This window comes from Hevea brasiliensis, chromosome 1 (genome assembly GCF_030052815.1).
Source record: "Hevea brasiliensis isolate MT/VB/25A 57/8 chromosome 1, ASM3005281v1, whole genome shotgun sequence".
Lineage (NCBI taxonomy): Eukaryota > Viridiplantae > Streptophyta > Magnoliopsida > Malpighiales > Euphorbiaceae > Hevea > Hevea brasiliensis.
Window position 1 is genome coordinate 115,449,750 of NC_079493.1, and position 19,369 is coordinate 115,469,118.

The 19,369-nt window shown below is 33.1% G+C and overlaps 1 protein-coding gene across 1 annotated transcript; it reads right to left on the reverse strand.

Moving 5' to 3' along the window:
- Positions 1 to 13,989: 13,989 nt before the first annotated feature.
- LOC110635699 (wall-associated receptor kinase-like 2) lies at positions 13,990 to 17,162 on the reverse strand. Its single transcript, XM_021785129.2, has 3 exons — positions 16,263 to 17,162; positions 15,855 to 15,968; positions 13,990 to 15,179 (listed from the first exon to the last, which is right to left on the reverse strand). Exons 1-3 carry the CDS (start codon positions 17,119 to 17,121, stop codon positions 13,990 to 13,992), a joined length of 2,163 nt encoding a protein of 720 aa, XP_021640821.2. The 5' UTR covers positions 17,122 to 17,162.
- Positions 17,163 to 19,369: the final 2,207 nt, after the last annotated feature.

Here is a 19,369-nt window from a genome sequence, read left to right on the forward strand (position 1 = left end):
AGGCAATTTAGGAAAGTTTTAGGATATACCATAGATGACATTAAGGGAATAAGCCCACACTTTTGCATGCACAGAATTATTTTGGAAGAAAATTGTAAGCCATCTATTGAACATCAAAGGAGGTTGAACCCAAATATGAAAGAAGTGGTTAAAAAGGAAATTTTAAAGTTGCTTGATGCAGGGATCATATACCCTATCTTAGATAGTACTTGGGTGAGTCCAGCATATGTTGTCCCAAAAAAGGGTGGAATGACAGTTGTCAAAAATGAAAATAATGAATTAATTCCCACAAGAACAGTGACTAGTTGGCGAATGTGCATAGATTACAAAAAATTAAATATAGCCACTAGAAAAGATCATTTTTCGCTTCCCTTCATTGATCAAATGTTAGAAAGACTGGCTAGGCATTCTTATTTTTGCTATTTAGATGGATACTCAGGATTTTTTCAAATCCCTATCCATCCAAATGATCAAGAGAAAACCACTTTTACTTGTCCATATAGAACCTTTGCTTATAGGAGGATGCCATTTGGGTTGTGTAATGCACCAACCACTTTTCAAATGTGCATGATTTCATTGAAGATATAATGGAGGTTTTTATGGATGACTTTTCTGTTTATGGATCTTCATTTGACATATGCTTGGCTAACCTTTCTAAAGTATTGCAGCGATGTGCAGATACTGATCTTGTGTTAAACTGGGAAAAGTGTCATTTCATGGTTCAGGAAGGGATAGTGCTTGGACATTTGGTGTCTAACAGAGGAATAGAGGTTGATAAAGCCAAGGTTGAAGTGATAGAGGAGATGGCTCCTCCTACCAATGTCAAGGGAATTCGAAGTTTTCTAGGATATGCCGGGTTCTACAGATGCTTTATCAAGGATTTTTTCTAAAATAGCCAAACCTTTGTCTAATTTGTTAAGTCATGACATACCATTTGTATTTGACCAAGAGTGTTTGGATGCCTTTTGTAGGTTGAAGCAAGCTCTTATCACTGCACCAATCATGCAACCGCCCGATTGGAGCCTACCTTTTGAAATTATGTGTGATGCTAGCAACTATGCAATTGGAGTTGTTCTTGGTCAAAGAAAGGACAAAAGGGCTTATGCTATTTATTATGCTAGTAGAACACTGCATGAGGCTTAAACAAATTATGCAACAACTAAAAAGGCATTCTTAGCAATTATCTTTGCATTGGAAAAGTTTAGACCTTACATTATTGACTCAAAGGTGGTTATATTTTCAGATCATACTGCTATCAGGTATTTACTCCGTAAAAAGGAGGCTAAACCTAGGCTAATTTGGTGGATTCTGATGCTACAAGAGTTTGATTTGGAGATTAGAGATAAGAAGGGAGCTGAAAATGTAGTTGCGGATAATCTTAGTAGGTTGAAATTGGATGATGAAGAAATGGATGAAGTCCCTATTGATGAGTTTTTCTTGGATGAACAACTTTTCTCTCTTGTTGCTAAACTACCTTGGTATGCAGACTTGGTGAATTATTTATCTTTTGGAGTTTTACCTCTAGGAATGACATGCAAACAAAAGAAAAAGTTTTTACATGAGGCAAAATTTTATAGATGGGATGATCTTTTACTCTTTAGGAGATGCTGTGATGGTTTAATAAGAAGATGTATTCCTGATGAGGAGACACAGAGTGTTATGCATCATTGCCATGCTTCTGATTATGGAGGACATTTTGGAATCTCTGAAACAGTTAGTAAAATTTTGCAGGCTGATTTCTTTTGGCCAAATCTTTTTAAGGATGTGAGGAAATTTGTGTTAGAATGTGATAAGTGTCAAAGGAGTGGAAATTTGCCAAAAAGAGATTAAATGCCCCTAAATGATATTCTTGAAGTGGAATTATTCGATGTATGGGGAATAGATTTTATGGGGCCATTTCCTCCTTCATATATAAATACATTCTAGTTGGAGTTGACTATGTATCAAAGTGGGTGGAAGCTATTGCAACTCCAACTAATGATGCTAAAGTGGTAGTGAAATTCTTGAAGAAATTTATTTTAAGTAGATTTGGAGCTCCAAGGCCTGTAATTAGTGATGGGAGTTCACATTTTTGTAATAAGCAATTTGAAAGCTTAATAAGGAAGTATGGTGTAGTGCACAAGATAGCTACCCCATAACACCCTCAAACTTCAGGACAAGTTGAAATTTCTAACAGAGAACTCAAACATATCTTGGAGAAAACAGTGAGCAATTCTCGGAAAGATTGGTCTGTCAAACTAGATGATGCTTTATGGGCATATAGGACTGCTTACAAAACCCCTATAGGAACTACTTCCTTTAGGTTGGTGTATGGTAAGTCTTGTCATTTACCTGTGGAGATAGAACATAGAGCATATTGGGCCATTCAGACCTTGAATTTTGATCTTAAGCAAGCTAGTGAGAAAAGGCTATTGCAACTTAATGAGCTTAAAGAATTGAGGATGGATGCCTATGAAAGTGCCCGTATTTATAAAGAAAGAACTAAAGTTTGGCATGATAAGCATCTTAGGAAAAAGGAATTTAAAGAGGGTGATTCAGTTTTATTGTTCAACTCAAGATTGAAATTGTTCCCTGAAAAACTTAAATCAAGATGGACTGGTCCATATAGAGTTTCTAAGGTTTTCCCTTATGGAGCAATTGAAATTTGGAGTGAAAAATCTGGGAATTTTAAGGTCAATGGGCATAGATTGAAACATTACATAACTGGAGACCCAATAGAAGGAGCAAGTTATTGCAAGCTCTCTAATCCCTCACCTCTTTTTAGTGAAATGCATGAAGAGTCTAGCTAAGGACTATAAATTAGCCCTCTTGGGAGGCATCCCAAGTTCTTTTATTTTGCTTTTGTTGATTTACTTTTATTTACTTTGCTTTTGTTTTTACCTTAAATCTCCCCAAATTCAATTTTTGACATTGTTGAATCTTGTCCCTTGTAGATGTATTTCAATGGAGGAAGGTTGGTGAACTACTGGGGAGTGACTCTTAACATGAAATTTTGTCCTTCAACTCTCCCAAGATTGATTTATTTTCACTGCATAACCTGTGCAGGTTTGCTTCTTGATTTATGCAGAAAAATGAAATTTTCAGCAAAGAAGGGTCTGCAGCACATGGCATATGTTTCTTTGTGAGGTTGGGTGTGTAACTTTTAAGTATTTGTGCTTATCATGTTAACATGATGGTAAGTGGGTCATTTTTGTAGTTTTGAGCTTATTTGGATTGTGTGATTCAAGGTGGACATACTGCATTTTCTTGGCATAACTTGGGGAGTCCATTCTCATTTGTGGATAAATGCAACTTTATGCAGATTTTTATTGAGTTTTTAATGTGCTAAATGTTGATTTGCAGAGTTTGAGTTGAAATGGCATAATTCACAAATGCCTCTTATGCAGAACTCACTTTTACAAGCTTGTATGATGCAATTGTGATGGATTTTGTATATATTGATGTGTTTTTGATAATTTCTCATGATTTATGCTTCATAGAATTATATTTCTTCATTCTAGTGTATTTTTCAAACTTGCAAACCATCTTCAATTGTAATCTCAATCTTGTTGAATTGTACATAAATAACTGTATAGCTTATGCAGCTTTTAGACCACAAATTTTACCATTTTTCATCTCTGCTAAAACCTGCATAACCCATTGCATAACTTATGCAATCCTGCATAACCATAATTTTTGCCATTTTTCATCTCTGCTACAATCTGCATAAGGATGTGCATAGCTTATGCAATTCTGCACAGCCACATTTTTGCCAAATTTCATTTCTGCCGAAACTTGCATAAGTGTGTGCATAACTTATGCACTCTTGCATGACTTCAAATTCTACATTTCCACTTTCTGCTGAAATCTGCATAAGGGAGTGCATAAGTTATGCACTTCCGCATAACCACATCTTCTGGAATTCCAAAATCTGCCGAAACTTGTATAAGGGAGTGCATAAGTTATGCACTTCCGCATGACCAACTTTTCTCATTTCCATTTTCTGCCGAAACTTGCATAAGGGAGTGCATGGCTTATGCACTTCCGCATAACCACATTTCCTGCACTTCCAAAATCTATCGAAACTTGCATCAGGCAGCGCATAAGTTATGCACTTTTGCATAACCAATTTTTTCATACTCTTTATCTTCCACCGAAACCTGCATAAGAGAGTGCATAACTTATGCACACCCATTCTCCCCTTATGTAGTTTTACACAGGTCCTGTGCAAATAAAAAAAAAAAAAAACCTTTCGGCACCCACTTTTCCTCTTCCCATCATTCCTGTTCACTTCACCCACATCCATTTTTCTCGGCATCATCCTTCCTTCCTACTCCTCTTTTCGCCGCCCTATGCCCTAACTTCCCTCTACCTCCTTCACTTTCTTTTTCCCTCCTCCATTTCCATCATCGATAACACCATGGAATCGCCTCCCCATTCCCCTCAAGGCTCTCCTCTCCAAGTCTCACCCTTAGCAATGCAGCCCCCTAATCCCGATTCCCCTCCAGAACAAACCCCTCCACCACCTCCCACAGCCACCTATAAAAGGAAAATCCGATCGAAATCCACCTGACCCATGGCTTCTGCACCACCTCTCACAAAACGCAAAAACCCACCTACCACTCCACTTTCAGAGCCTGCACCCGAAAACCCCAAAACTTCAGCCTCCACACGATAGGGGGTTGGCATTTCTACCTCTACCCCACAAGCCAAATCACCCTCTTCTAGCAAAAAGCAAACTTCAGCCACAACACAGGTATCTAAACTACCTTGGCCCCTTCCTGATGCAGCTCACAAGGTAACCTTTAAGAGACTTAAGGACAGAAAGGTGCAACCCACAAGGTATATTTCTGCAGATGCCCTCCAATCAGTTGGTTTATTTGATAATGTTGTTGCCTACCTTGATGGTTTAGGTTGGATGGAATTTGTGCATAAACAAGAACTAGTTTATCCAGCTCTAGTTTTGGAATTTATTTTCTCATTTTCTGCTACTCTGAAATTGTGTGAGATAGATTACAAGCCAACTATGAAATTTAGGTGTTTGGGGCAAAATAGAGAGCTATCATTAGACCAATTTAATAGTATTTTTGGGTTTGCAATTGATGGACTATTTAGGGTACCATATACAGGCATAGAGGTAGCAAATAAAGGTGTTTGGAATGCTGTTCAGTTTTGGAGGAGTATCACAAACCAACCTCAGAGTTTTTATGCTGGCAGATCTAAGACCTCTCAAATACTAGACCCTGCACTTAGATTTATCCATAAGCTTATTGCTAGCACTATCTTGGGCAGAGGGACTAGTTTTGGTGTTGTTGGAAAATCTGAATTGTTCATGCTATGGTGTGCTTTTCACAAAGTCAAAGTTTCTCCTGGTTACTTCTTTTGTGAGCATGTGTTACATATTGCTACCAAATCCATAGGTGACATAGTCATGGGTGGGCTCATAACTGTTATAGCTAAGCATTTTGGTTTTAATTCGAAAGAGCATCCTCTACCAGCACTTTCAGACACTCTATATTTTGATGCTACACACCTATACAAAACTGGATTCAGTTTGCCACCTTCTGACACTGCACAACCAGCAGCAGATACAGGACCCATTGCACAACCAGAGGCACAATCTGTACCACCAGTCCAACAGCATTCTACTGAACCTGCACCACCCACTCAGTCTGCACAGGACATCCTAGCAGACTCTGCACAACCTACACCTTTTGTAGCTGGACCCTCTTCATCCATAGCACCTCCTCCCTTCAATACTAAAGCCTTATTCACCTATCTTGAGAGGCTTAGTGATGATGTATACTTTGTGGATAGGAAGCTTGAAACTAGTCTTGAAACCCTCAAGGATTGTCATGATCAACTCTTTGATTTTGTCATGGAAACCAGAGATAAGCAGAAAGAATTAAAAGAGATGATGAAGCAGCTCATGGTTTTTCTGGGAATGCCACCTCCACCTCCATCACCTCCTCCAGAACCACCCCTTCGACAGTAGCCAACTCCAACCAGTCCCTTAGCAACATCTTTGGACAAGGGCAAAACCATAGAATTAGATTAGTCTTTATTTTGATTTTGTTCAAACTTCTAGGAGTTTTTCTTTTTGGATGTGTTGAAACAATTTTAGTTTGCCTTGAATTCTGTTTTTCTTGAAGTTCTATTGGATGGCCATTCCATTAGTTTTTCATTGATTCTCATTGCCTTTACTGCCCTTTTGTGCATACTTGTCCATACACTGTATATATTGGCAGGCTTCTACTGGTGTTTGCACATTTTTCCTTGCTATATCATCATGCAGCAGCTTTTGAATATACTGCACAGGCTGTGAATCCCCTTATGCAAATATTCTGCATAGCCTGTGCAGTCCTTTATGCCACTCATGCAGAATCGCATGCCTTATGCACCTCCTTATGCACTGCTGCATAAAGATTTTATTCTGCATAACCTGTGCAGCTTCTTATGCATTCCCTTTATCTCTTGAATTCTCATCTGCTCTATACCAGGTAACTCTTTCTTTTTGCTCTTAAAATTTAACAATTCCTGGTTATTCTTCTTTGTTTTGAGTTTTAATGCCGCACTGCTTGAGACATTGAGGACAATGTCCAATTTTGAGTTTGGGGGTGCGCATTTTGATTTTTGCTACATTTTTCACATATTGAGTGTATGAACATCTCATCCCATTCCATTTACATATATTGTAAATATTTTACATATACATCCATACATACATATACATAACACATTTACACACACATTATACATCACTTAGAAATTGTACACACTGCACACAAATAGATTTCCTCCATTTAGTTAATGCATTGCTCATTTTTAGGAATCATGCATCATGCATTAAAATCTTTTGCCAAATCCCTTGAGTATTGAAAAGTTGCCTATGAGAGTGATTTGACTTACCTTTAGTTGGGTTTGTGGATTGAAAGTTTCCTAAGAGGTGCAAAGTTTTGAAGTATCTATCCCTTGCCTATATCTTCTTAGCCAAAAAGCTACCCAATTAGTCCTTTAGAGATTGGAGTGTTTAGAGGGAGTTATTAGATATAAGGTAGTCAAATGATGTCTCACCAATCCTAGAACAAATTTTCTAAACCTTTCAAGACAAAATACCAGCTTGTACTTGAAAAGAGAGATGATTAGGCATTCTTTGATTTAAACCTTCTCATTTTAAACCTTTGGCCCTTTTCCTAATTAAAATTGACCCTTGCAAACCCCTTTGAGCCTTTTTATTCCTAATTTTTCCTGAAACCCTTATTGCTACCTAGCCAATGAACCAAACACTCCAACCCTTTTCATAAGAATAATTATTTATAATATTAGGTACATAAAAAAAAAAGAGAAAAGAAAAGAAAAGAAAAAAAATACAATAAAAGGGAGAAGAAATGCTTGTCATCTTGTAAAAGTGCTTGTATATGTGCTTTTCATTATTGTCATTCAAATTGAAATAAATCCACCCAAAGCATTAAAAGGAATGAGTTTGGGGGTGGCATTTTTAGGGACAATCATCAAAAGAAAATGCAAGATACAAGTTTAAAGTATCAAAATGTCCCTCCATTTTTATGTGTTTTGTAAATTATGCTAGCACTTGACAATTTTCATTGCGTATTTCTCTTCTCCATATATATATATAAAAAAAAAGAAAAAAAATATATAATAAAATAAGAAGTGTACCTTATGTTGTCAAGATTGAAAATATTCTCATGCTTTGAATCCTTTTTACCCATTTTTCTTCTTAGCCTTATTTTGAACCCCATGGCCCCATTACATCCCTAAAAAGACCTTTGATCTCGTGATAGTACTTGCTACATTAGTGGAGATAGGAGTAAGGAATTTGCCTATGGGATTGGAAAATTATCCATTCATTCATTTAATTCCATCATTCTATATAGAGACACTTTGACTATTGATTGTCCTAGAATTCCTTTTGAGCATGACTCTCTCTTTTGATTGGTTGGTTTGGAAATTTTGAATGATAATTGACTTGATGGCTAAGCGGTGAAAGCTTGGATAAGCATTAGATTCTTTGCATTTTAAAGGATGGGTATATGGATTGTTGGTATGGCTAAAGGTGTGTTAAGTTACTTTAATAGGTGATTTTCATAGCTCTTTGGATAAGGCACCCCTAAAAATTGCATTACATTTTAAAGTTTGCTTGAGGACAAGCAAAAGCTTGAGTTTGGGGGTATTTGATACATACATTTTGCATAGTCATTTAGGTTTAATTTCATAGCCATTTTATTTGATTATTAGTCACTTTTAGCTAATTTCATTAGTTATTTAGTTAGTTTTTCATAATTGCCAATTTTGGATTAATTTGTAATTTTTACTTTGTTTTGTAGGAAAAATGGTGCTTTTGAAGGACTAAAAAGAAATTTTACTTTTGAGGAGTGATTTCTACAGCCAAAGATGTCAAAAACAAGTTTCAAAGTTGAAGTATGCATTGGCCAAATTGCGCATAACTTGCCGCATAAGTTATGCAGTTCTGCATAAGGAGAAGAAACTGTCCCAAGCACCTGCCGAAATCTGCATAAGTTGCCGCATAACTTATGCAGATTCGTGCCTCCCTTATGCAACCTCACAGAATTGTGCATAACTTATGCAGTCTTGCACCTTGCTCATGCAGTTTCGCACAGAGAGCCAGAAACCAGCCGAAAATGGCATGAGTTATGCAGTCCACTTATGCAGTCCCACAAAGACATCATAATGAGCTGGCAGAAGATTCCCTCAGAAAATCACACCTCAAACACACCATTTTAGGGCTCCTTGTTAGAAAAAGTTATAAATAGACCCTTATCCCATTTTAGAAAGAGAGAAGAAAGAGGAGGAAGAAAAGGAAAAGGAAGAGGGCAGCAGCTGAAGAGTCAAAAACGTCTCCCACACCATTTCCAACCAGATTTGGAGATTTCTTTCTTTTCTTGCATTTTTCCTACCTTTCTAGCATTAGGTTTCTTAGTTTTTAGCTTAGATTAAAGTTTTATTTCCATATTAACTCAGAATATCTTGTAAATATTATAGATAGTGAGTAGTTTTCATTAGATTCTGGAGTTGGGATGTAATATTTGAGATATTTTATGGATTTTGATTGGGTAATCCATATTTTGTGGTCTTAATGAGTTTTATTCATTTCTTGTGTGCTTAATGACATGCTTAGTGTAGGATCCCAATAAGTGATGTTCTTAATCCATGGTTGAGGCACCGAAAGGAGAAAGCCTTGTGATAGATAATCAAGAAATTGGACTTAATTAACTTAGATCTAGAAATAGACTAAGGATTAAGAGGATTTATAGATTAATTAAAGAACTTAATGGGTCTTAATTAACTCTAACTCAACGAAAGTAGGATTAGATTGATTAAGGCACTCTTTGTCCCACTCGAAAGGGTATTCAAAGGATTTAAGAATTAATCTCCTTAAAACCCATAAGTTTCACAAGATTGGACAACCAATTTAAAATCTCAAAATAACTTGAATATGAACTCCCGAACTCCGGAATTGCCTTTTTATCATTGTTAATTTCTAATTGAATTTAATTGCTTGCCATTTTAAATTTTGCCATACTTCAACTTGCTTATTTTAATTTGATGCAATTTTAGTTTAATTAATACATTGTTGAATAGACTATTAATCTCACACACATAAAATTCACACTTCAATTTCTATCAATTTATTACTTTAATTTCAAAAATAGTCCAAATTAGTTAGAATTTGTATATAAAAAATTCAATCATTAACACAACTCCTCGTGGGAATGATAACTTTTCTATATTACTTGTACGACCCGTGCACTTGCGGTTGGGCAACATCATTCCGTTAGCAACCAATGATTCAACATCCATTGGTAGAGTTTTAACATTACTAAAATCACAGCTAACTGCAATCACAATATCATCAACTAGGCTACCTTAAGTCTCTCAACTCTCTGTAATGGAAACGTTATCAGATAGGGATCCCTTCAATCTTTTCATTATTTTGTTGAATATTCAACTTATTTCGTGATATTTGAATCCCTTCCGACTCTATTGTAACTTTTTCATTGTAGGTCTGTTTCTTTCCATTCAAATGTAAGCATCTTTTTGCAAGATAAGCAACTGCAATAATGCTCTACAATGTGAGCATCAATGACATCGAAGAGTCTATCCTCTTCCACCAAAAGAATAAAATGTGAGGCTAAACTCCTGATTTCTTCTAAGTTTCTTGAACAAATTGTTTTTTGTCCACTTAAAGGCTGCACTAGAACTACTCTAAAACTATAAACATCACTTTTATCTGTAAACTGTCTGGTTTGAAAGTATTCTAGATCCAAATAACCAAAAGTGCCTTGCACATGAAACATCAAATTAGTTTGATTGATGGCAATTAATCTTGACGTTCCAAAATCTGATACTTTTGCTATGTTTTTCCCATCTAATATTACATTTGTGGATTAATGTCACGGTAATAAATAGGAAAAGAAGCCACTGTGTGCAAATATGCAAGCGCTCCAGCAACTTCACCAACTTCCATTGTAATAGAGGCTCCTCACTTTGGTCATGGAGATATTGGAAAAGAGATCCATTAGGTATGAATTTATACACAAGCAAAGGAACTTCTGCCTCCAAGCAACATCCCAACAGCCTAGCAACATTACTATCTTAATTTTGATGATCTGAATTATTATTTTCTTTAAAAAATGATTTTTAAAAAATTAAAATCTTTGCGATTAAATGTATCATTGAAAATTTTTTATATTGTTTTTTTTAAGCTTTTATAAATTTTTTTTTCTATTTTTTTCTTAGCATTATCTACTAAATATGGTTCATTGGTAATTACTGATGAACAATTTTCGTAAGTAATTTATTTTAAAATTTTATTTTTTATTTTCTTTTTAATATTAGCTATAAATAATAAGTTCGTTGGTAATTATAGCTGAAATATTTTCGTAGGTAAAATTTTTTAAGCCTTTGTAATTTTTTTCTTTTCTCTTCTCAGTATTACTGACTAAATATGATTCGTTGGTAATTACTAATAAATAATTTTCGTAAATAATTTATTTTAAAATTTTATTTTTTATTTTCTTGTTAATATTACCTATAAAAACTGAGTTCATTAGTAATTACCGATGAAAAATTTTCGTAGGTAATTTATTTTAAAATTTTATTTTTATTTTTTTCTTAATATTACCTAAAAAAAAATTCGTTAGTAATTACCGACGAAAAGTTTTATAGGTAATTTATTTCAAAATTTTATTTTTTATTTCTTTCTTAATATTAGCCACAAAAACAAGCTCGTTAGTAATTATCGACAAAACATTAATTTATTTTAAAATTTTATTTTTTATTTTCTTTTTAATATTACCTATAAGAAATGAGTTCATTAATAATTACCGACGAAAAATTTTAGTAGGTAATTTATTTTAAAATTTTATTTTTATTTTCTTCTCAATATTACCTACAAAAAATAAGTTCATTGGTAATTATCGACAAAAAGTTTCATAGGTAATTTATTTCAAAATTTTATTTTTAATTTCTTTCTTAATATTAGCTACAAAAATGAGTTCGTTGGTAATTACCGACAAAATATTTTCATAGATAATTTATTTTAAATTTTTTTAATATTACTTAAAAAAAATGAATTCATTGATAATTACTGGTGAAAAATTTTTATAGGCAATTTACTTTAATTTTGTTTTATTTTCTTTTTAATATTACCTAAAAAATAGTTTGTTGGTAATTACCGATAAAATATTTTCGTAGGTAATTTATTTTAATTTTTTTTTAAATATTATCTACTAAATACGGTTGGTTGATAATTATTAATATAAAATTTTCATAGGTAATAGTTTTTAAGCTTTTTTGAATTTTTTTTCTTAATATTATCGACTAAATACGGTTCGTTGGTAATTACCGATGAAAAGTTTTTATAGGTAATTTATTTTCAAATTTTATTTTTTATTTTTTTCTTAATATTACCCACAAAAAATAAGTTTATTAGTAATTACTAATGAAATATTCTCATAGTTTAAAATTTTCACTTTTTTTATTTTTTTAAAATTTTATTTTTAATATTATCGACCAAATACGAGTTAGTTGATAATTATCAATGAATTTTTTCATTGGTATTTTTTTATTGGTCACTAATTTTGTTGTCAATATTAGGCGTTACTTTTACTTAAAAAATTACGTCATCAGTAAATTGTTCATCGATAATCAGTTGTTAATTTTGTGGGTATAAATTAATTTAAATTTTATTATTTTCATCGGTAAAGCGTTGATAAATTACCAATGAAATTTAGTGATCTGGTAATTTTTATAGTTATTTTTAAAATTATTTGCAATAAAATAAAATAATAATTTATAAAATAAAACTTTTAAAATAAAACTTTTCATAGTTTTCAAATCTTTCGTAACTTTTTAATATCGGGGGCAATTGAAAGTTTTTTAAGATATTAAAACGTTTTAAAGAAAAAATCTGGTTAACTCATAATTTAATAGATTAAAATTAAAGTTTTTGGTCCTCCAAAATTTTAAAAATATTATACTCTTTTAAACATAAATTTTAAGTTTTTCAAACCTGAAAGGTTTTTAATTTCAAATTTTTTTTTATTATCTTGTTTTACATTAAATTATCAATCCCTTATAAATTAGTTCCATCAAATATAATTCAAGTGATATTAGTAGAGATCTATTCATCAATCTTACAAAATATAATTAACCTAAATATAATAAGTACCATGTAACAGCATTAAAGCTTAGTGCCACGTTTGAGCTCCATTATCATTTTTCTTTATTCTTAATCTTGTTTATGGAATCGTAGCATGTACAGTTTGCTTAAAGATCTCATGTCGGTTATTCTGGGTTGGATGGTGACGTACAGGATGGGTATATCATGTCAAATACTGAATATCAATTACAGTGGTGTGTAGCACATATACAAAAGACAAAAGACAGTGGTCAGCGAAAATGGGGTGGTGCTGGGCCTTGTATTAGTTTTATTTAATGTAATTAAACCACATGTAAGGCTACATCTACCAACAATATTACAGAAATTTCATCATTATATTATATACTTTTGGGTAACTGTGTGGAGATGAGTAATAAATGTAAAATTCCCAGAACTATTTTCCAAACAACTCCAATTTTGGGAATAAATAATCGCAGTTGGCATCTTCTGACCATACAAAAACAAAACGATTAATTAAAATCACATCTTCCATAACAATTGCAGTAAGAAAAAAAATATACAATTTAACAATTGAATATATTGTCCCAACTGTATATGATAGCGATATTTCACGTGATATCCACATGTTGCCTTATGTTAATGTTCAGTTTAATTGATTTTTAATTACACGTGCCTTAAAAACGTGGCAATCAAAGTGTATATATTGACCCCTCATATATTTAATTATTTAACTCTCATTTTAATAAAAATTAAAATAATTAACTTATTTATATAACTTGCTTGAATTTAGTAGTTTTTATTTTCACGTGAAAATATCAACTTCATTCGCTTCATTTTATTATATTAAAATTTTTATATATTAAATTTTTAATACTTGAGAATTCATTTAAAAGTATTATTTTCAAGTTTTATTTGTCTTGTGAAAAATAGTTTATATATAAAAAATATTTTTTATGAAAATTATTTTTTTTTAAAAATATTTTTTAAGTGCCTCAAATATTAAAAAAAGTAAAAAAAAATTAATAAAATATTTTCCACGAAACATTATTTATTAGAAGAGAAAAAATTTCCAAATTTATTTGTTCATTTTAGTTTTTTAATTTCTCTAAATTTGGGAAATTAGTTAAAATTTTTATGCTTAGAAAAATACAGTACTTGTCCCAAAAGCATTGAATTATATATGATCCGCCATATCAACATTTGACTCGATCAATTGTTGAAAAAGTCAAAATATCAAAAGAAAAAGGCAATGTAACTTCCAGGTGAAAGCAAAATCCTAGCTCCAAAAACAAATACTTATTTTCAAGTTCCCCAACATGGAAAAGGAATGCTAGTGACATTCTTAATTACAAAGTACTTTCAGAAGCCAACGATTCAATGTCGATTGATAAAGCCCTATTGGCAGCAAAACTTAAGCATGTCGAAGCAGATGCAGCAGAAATGTCGTGGAGCGCCAATTCATTTTCTTCCCTGTTTTCTTCAACACATGCATCTTCGTTTGAAAACCAGATTGCCTCCAACTCCATTGTCACTTGTCTCATTGTAGGGCGTTTCTTTCCATTGATGTTCAAGCATCTCTTTGCAAGGTTAGCAACAACCATGATTTCTTCTTTAATAGACAATTGCTCAATAATTCGAGGGTCAATTATCTCAAAAATTTTGTTATTTTCCATCATTTGAATAAAACTCGTTGCTAAACTAATTAGTTCTTCGGACTTTTCTGAATAAATTGGTTCTCGTCCAGTCAACAACTCAACAAGCACCACACCAAAACTATAAACATCACTTTTCTCTGTAAATTGACTTGAACGAAAATATTCCGGATCTAAGTACCCAAAAGTGCCATGTACATTAGTTGTAAGATGAGTTTGGCCAATTGCAACTGATCTTGAAATTCCAAAATCTGATACTTTCGCCCTATACTTCTCATCCAAGAGTATGTTTGTCGACTTGATATCCCTATGAAATATTGGTATAGGAGCTGCTGAATGCAAGTAGGAAAGTGCTCCTGAAATTTCTATGGCAATTTGCAGACGTTTTGCCCATAACAATGGAAATTCCTCATCTTGGTCATGTAGATACCGAGATAGTGTTCCATTGGAGATGAATTCATAGACAAGCATAGGAACCTCTGTCTCTAAGCAACTTCCAAATAGCTTTACCACATTCCTGTGATTAATTTGTGATAAAATGACAACTTCATTAATGAATTGTTCAAGTTTTGCTTCATCTACTATCTTGGATTTCTTAACTGCAACAATTCTTCCGTCCACCAACATTCCTTTATAAACAGTACCTTGGCCACCTTGGCCTATAATTCTATTCACATTAAAGTGATCGGTTGCCTTTTTCAACTCTTTTAAACTGAATATTTTGGCCTTCTCAACATTGCCTTGGCTTGAACATATTTGTTGGTGTAACATTCTCTTGAATAACTTTTCCCTCTGCTTGATCTTCTTTCTTTTCTGTATAGATTTATATAACCACTTTGCGCCTAGTATAAGCACAAACATTACTGGAATGCCAACACAAATACCTGAAAAATTCAATTTAATCAGGAATAAGGAAAATTTGAGTTAATGAGCCTAATTTATTAATTATACTCAACAAACACATACTGATTTTTATATGTTCTTAACAATTGAATGATTAAATAGCCTAATGTATCTTGGATCCATGATAGATTAGGTCTATACAAGAATTTTTCGCATCAAAATTATAGAAAAAGAATGCTCTATAATTATTAGAATCGTAACATCACAAATTAATTATCCATCTCATTCAAATCACTAATACTTGCCTCCACACTCCAAGGTACACTAATACCATATCAGGTCTTTAGTCTTTACAATAGTAGGTGTAAAGAAAAAAAAAATCTCTAATGATTTAATTTATCTTAATTTTCTTAAATTTTACCAATTTTAACCTAACTAATGTTATTGGTAATAATTTTAACCAATCTAATAAGAGAAAATGAAAAGTTACAAATAAATCAAGCTTAGCCAAATTGAATGAAAAAACTAATATTATTATACTTATTTATAATGCTGATAAACCTAAAAACACAAGACAAACAAAAATGATTATTTGGTCAAATGAGTTAACGTTATTTTGAGAACAACCATTTGAATTAACGTTGGATAATAAAATTGCCACTTGCTGGCAAATTTTATAGCTTTTGAAATTATAAATTGGGCAAAAGGAAACTTACTTATAATGATAATCCATTTTGGATCGAGCACACAGTCATATGATCCATGAGTATTTACGCATTTTGTTATTCCTGAGCAAAGGTCATCCTGTTGCATTTTGCATTCATCGATATCTGTAAAAGAGTGAAAAGAAGGAGAATAGGCAAATGAATTAGAATAGCACCATTCTGGTGAACATATTTAGACATACTAGAAAATTTATAATTCAAAGTATAAATCAAAATGAAACAAATATAAAGGAATCCGTTGTGATAATCCTCTTACATAGTTGAATGAAATATAAATATTTAACTATGTGAAAAGGTACATATTATGAAAAGGAAATTCACAAATTTGCGCTTAGCATTTCCCTGATAATTTTGTTTGGACATATAACTACGAATAAATGTCATGAGCAGTAAATTTACCTGTGCATCCAATGTAAGCATTTCCCTCATACCCATTTTTGCATCGACATTGGAACTGTGATTCTGACGCATGGACATCAGAGTAGTAGAAGCAATCCACGGTTGCTACGTCAACAGCATCCGATAGGGTAGAATTGACAGTCCACTCTAGGATCATCCGATACTGGACATAGGAATGATCTTGTATCACCACATCAAAAGCCAAAAATGCCAGTTTGCAACCATCTGTGCTTTGATTCCCATCTATATCCTTCAAAATTGGATTGAAAACCTGATCAGTGGATTGAAAACAATCTTTAATCTTGCAGCAATCGGTGCCATTACAATCCCTCCCTATGTAATTATTTCCAAAGGAATCAGTTGTTACAAGTTTAGGAAGCATTTCTCGCGAATCAATGCCTTTCTGGCCATGGCATCTTAAGTCGCACCCAACGCTTCGGATTGGCTCATCCATCAACAAAGCACGGGTGTTGCAACCTACTCCAATGAAGGAATTCCGGTCGGAAAGGTAGAATGGACTTCCTGTCAAGTTGATAGGCTCATTGCTCTCCCTGCGGGCACAGTTGGAGGATATCACTGGACTTTTGACGATAACGCCGCCATAAACTTCAAAATCGAAGACCTCCATTTTTGTTCTACTTATAAAAGCTCTAGAAGAGTAGGCACTTTCGTTGCACTCAATCTCAAACCATTTGTTCAAATAACAATCTTTACCCATTCCGAAGGGGTATGGAATGGTAATATTTCCGCAATGATCTTTACAGTTTGGCTTCGACATAGGTGGCGCTGCTATTGCCAGCTGGGTACTTAGCAATAGAGCCAAACCGAAACTGACCTGACACACTAATTCTATGGCCATTCTTACTCTCTTTTGGTGTTTCTCTTGAGAGGCTTTTGAGTTCAGTGAAGTTAATATCTGCTTTTAATGAAAATGAAGAGATTGAAGATGTTTCTTTGCACCTTCAAAATGGAGACTCAAGTTGAAATGATTAGATCGTGGGAGTGCAAGTGTGAACTTGTCTTTATGTGAAGCGCACTTTTGTTGATAAATTCTGGCTCTTTCTCCAGTAGCATAATATAGTATACAATTGTGAAGTTCACATGTCATCATAATTTTCTTTTTTTAAGGGCAAAAATAATTTTATAAATTATCCAAGACAATTAGACGCAATCGCCGGGAATCTTAGAGTAAACAAATTAAAAGAACGCATCTAGAGGCTAAATTAATAATATCAATCGTTTTTTAAGTTGATAAAAAGGAGAGTGACGCTATGCGGGTCAAAATAGAGGTATAATTGAAAATGATAAACAGTAATTTTTAAAATTTAGTGTTAATCTATTAAAAAGAGATGAAAATTACAAATATAATCTTACATATTAAATTAAAAAAGCGGTGCTAGATAATTATTATATATTTATTCATTTTTCTCTCTTCGGTCTCACATTTATTCTCTAATTTATAGACAATTAACTAAGGTCCAACAAAAGAGTAAAACAAAACTGAATTGAACCGATAAATTTCAGTTCCATTCAAAAAATTGGCTAGTCTTTTTTGAGGGATTTGTGATTTGGGAAAAAAAATCAAATTATATTGAACTCAAAAATAAAATGTTCTATGCAAGGAGTGTTTATAGTCCAGTCCTTACAACTTGTGAACGAGTCAAAGAAACTAACTACACAATACCAAGTCTACTAAATTAGAATTAAACAAAATAAATCACAATAGCTAAACCACCAATAACAACTCAACAAATTACAAACTCAGCAGCTCAAATCACCAGCTCCTTACCCTTCCCCCTCCTTAGCCTTTGTTACCGAGTGCATAGTCAGGCCGTGCACTTTTCTCCATCGACACAGTCAGGCCGCGCACTTTACTAGCTCACTTGAAAACTTTATTTTTCCCAGCTTTGTCAATTCCAAATGGCCTAAGCATGAACTTAAGCCTTTTGCATAGCCTAGCCATGCACTCTACTATTTAAATTACTCCCCGTTATGTGAAAAAGCTCCCATTATGCAAAAAAGCTCTAGTTCTTATCATCATCACAACCTTCTTGGTCATCAGGTTTTATGAGTAATCAATATCATTACATGTTCTATAAAGCAAGAACTAATATTATTAAATTTTGTAAAGTTTCTCCTATAACTTTGTTATAAACAAATTTAAAAACTGAACAGAGTACTAATAAACAGGTTCTTTCTCGAAAATTTCTCTTTGTTTTGGGTTTTCTTCCTATAGGGTACCAGGCCCTTTCTTTGCTACAGTAGGTGGTTTTCCCTTGCCCCTCCGGTTGGGGGAGGGCTGCCCTTCCCCCTGGTACGGTGTTGTCCGCAAGTGCACGGGCCACAGTAGTATAGTTTAAAAAAAAAATGATATCGATCCCACAGGGAATTGTGCTTAAATTGGAAATAAAAGTATAAGCTAATTAGAATGACAAAAATTAAAGATGTAAAATGAAATTTGGAATTAAAATTGGTGTTTGAGGAATTAAAACTAAATCAAACAATTAACTAAAATTAATTAAACTAGATTACCAAAAATTAATTTGAAATTTCTATTTATGAAATTTGAGAGGAATTAAATCTAAATTCAATAAAAAATAAAGTGATTCTAGAGATTGGATTTTTCAATATTGTTTGCATGTGGTTTATCCCTAATTTAGCCAAACACATGAGAATTGCAATTTTGAGGGAAATCATTTCTTAAATTTTTGAAACCTTTTTCAAGCATTTCAAAGTTGGTTTTCATTAAATCAAACCCTGTTTTCACGGTATTTCAAACCTAACAAAAACCCATTTAAAGCTCTAATTGATTTTTGGAAAGTTCCCCTTAATCCTCTTAGCTTATCTCTAACACCAAGAAAATAAAATTTATTGCAAGATTATCTATCCCTAATATTCACTTTTCAGTCCATCTATTAAGGATTAAAGCTTAACTTAATGAGGGCCCATTCATCAAGCAAGGCAACAAGCTCACAAGCAATAAATCAAAATGTAACAAATCCCATTTAAATGGCTAAATCAGTTCAAAACCACAATACAAATCAATATTTACAAACCCATCTCTAGAATCTCAATCAACTACTCACTATTCATAGTTTTAAGACAAA

Bases quoted from the DNA above. Each gene is read 5' to 3' on its own strand.
- LOC110635699 (XM_021785129.2), bottom strand. From the start codon at position 17,121: ATGGCCATAGAATTAGTGTGTCAGGTCAGTTTCGGTTTGGCTCTATTG. The intron at 15,969-16,262 runs GTAAATTTACTG...ACTCTTTTACAG, and splicing joins TGCTTACATTGGATGCACAG to ATATCGATGAATGCAAAATG. The intron at 15,180-15,854 runs GTAAGTTTCCTT...TGAATTTTTCAG, and splicing joins AAAATGGATTATCATTATAA to GTATTTGTGTTGGCATTCCA.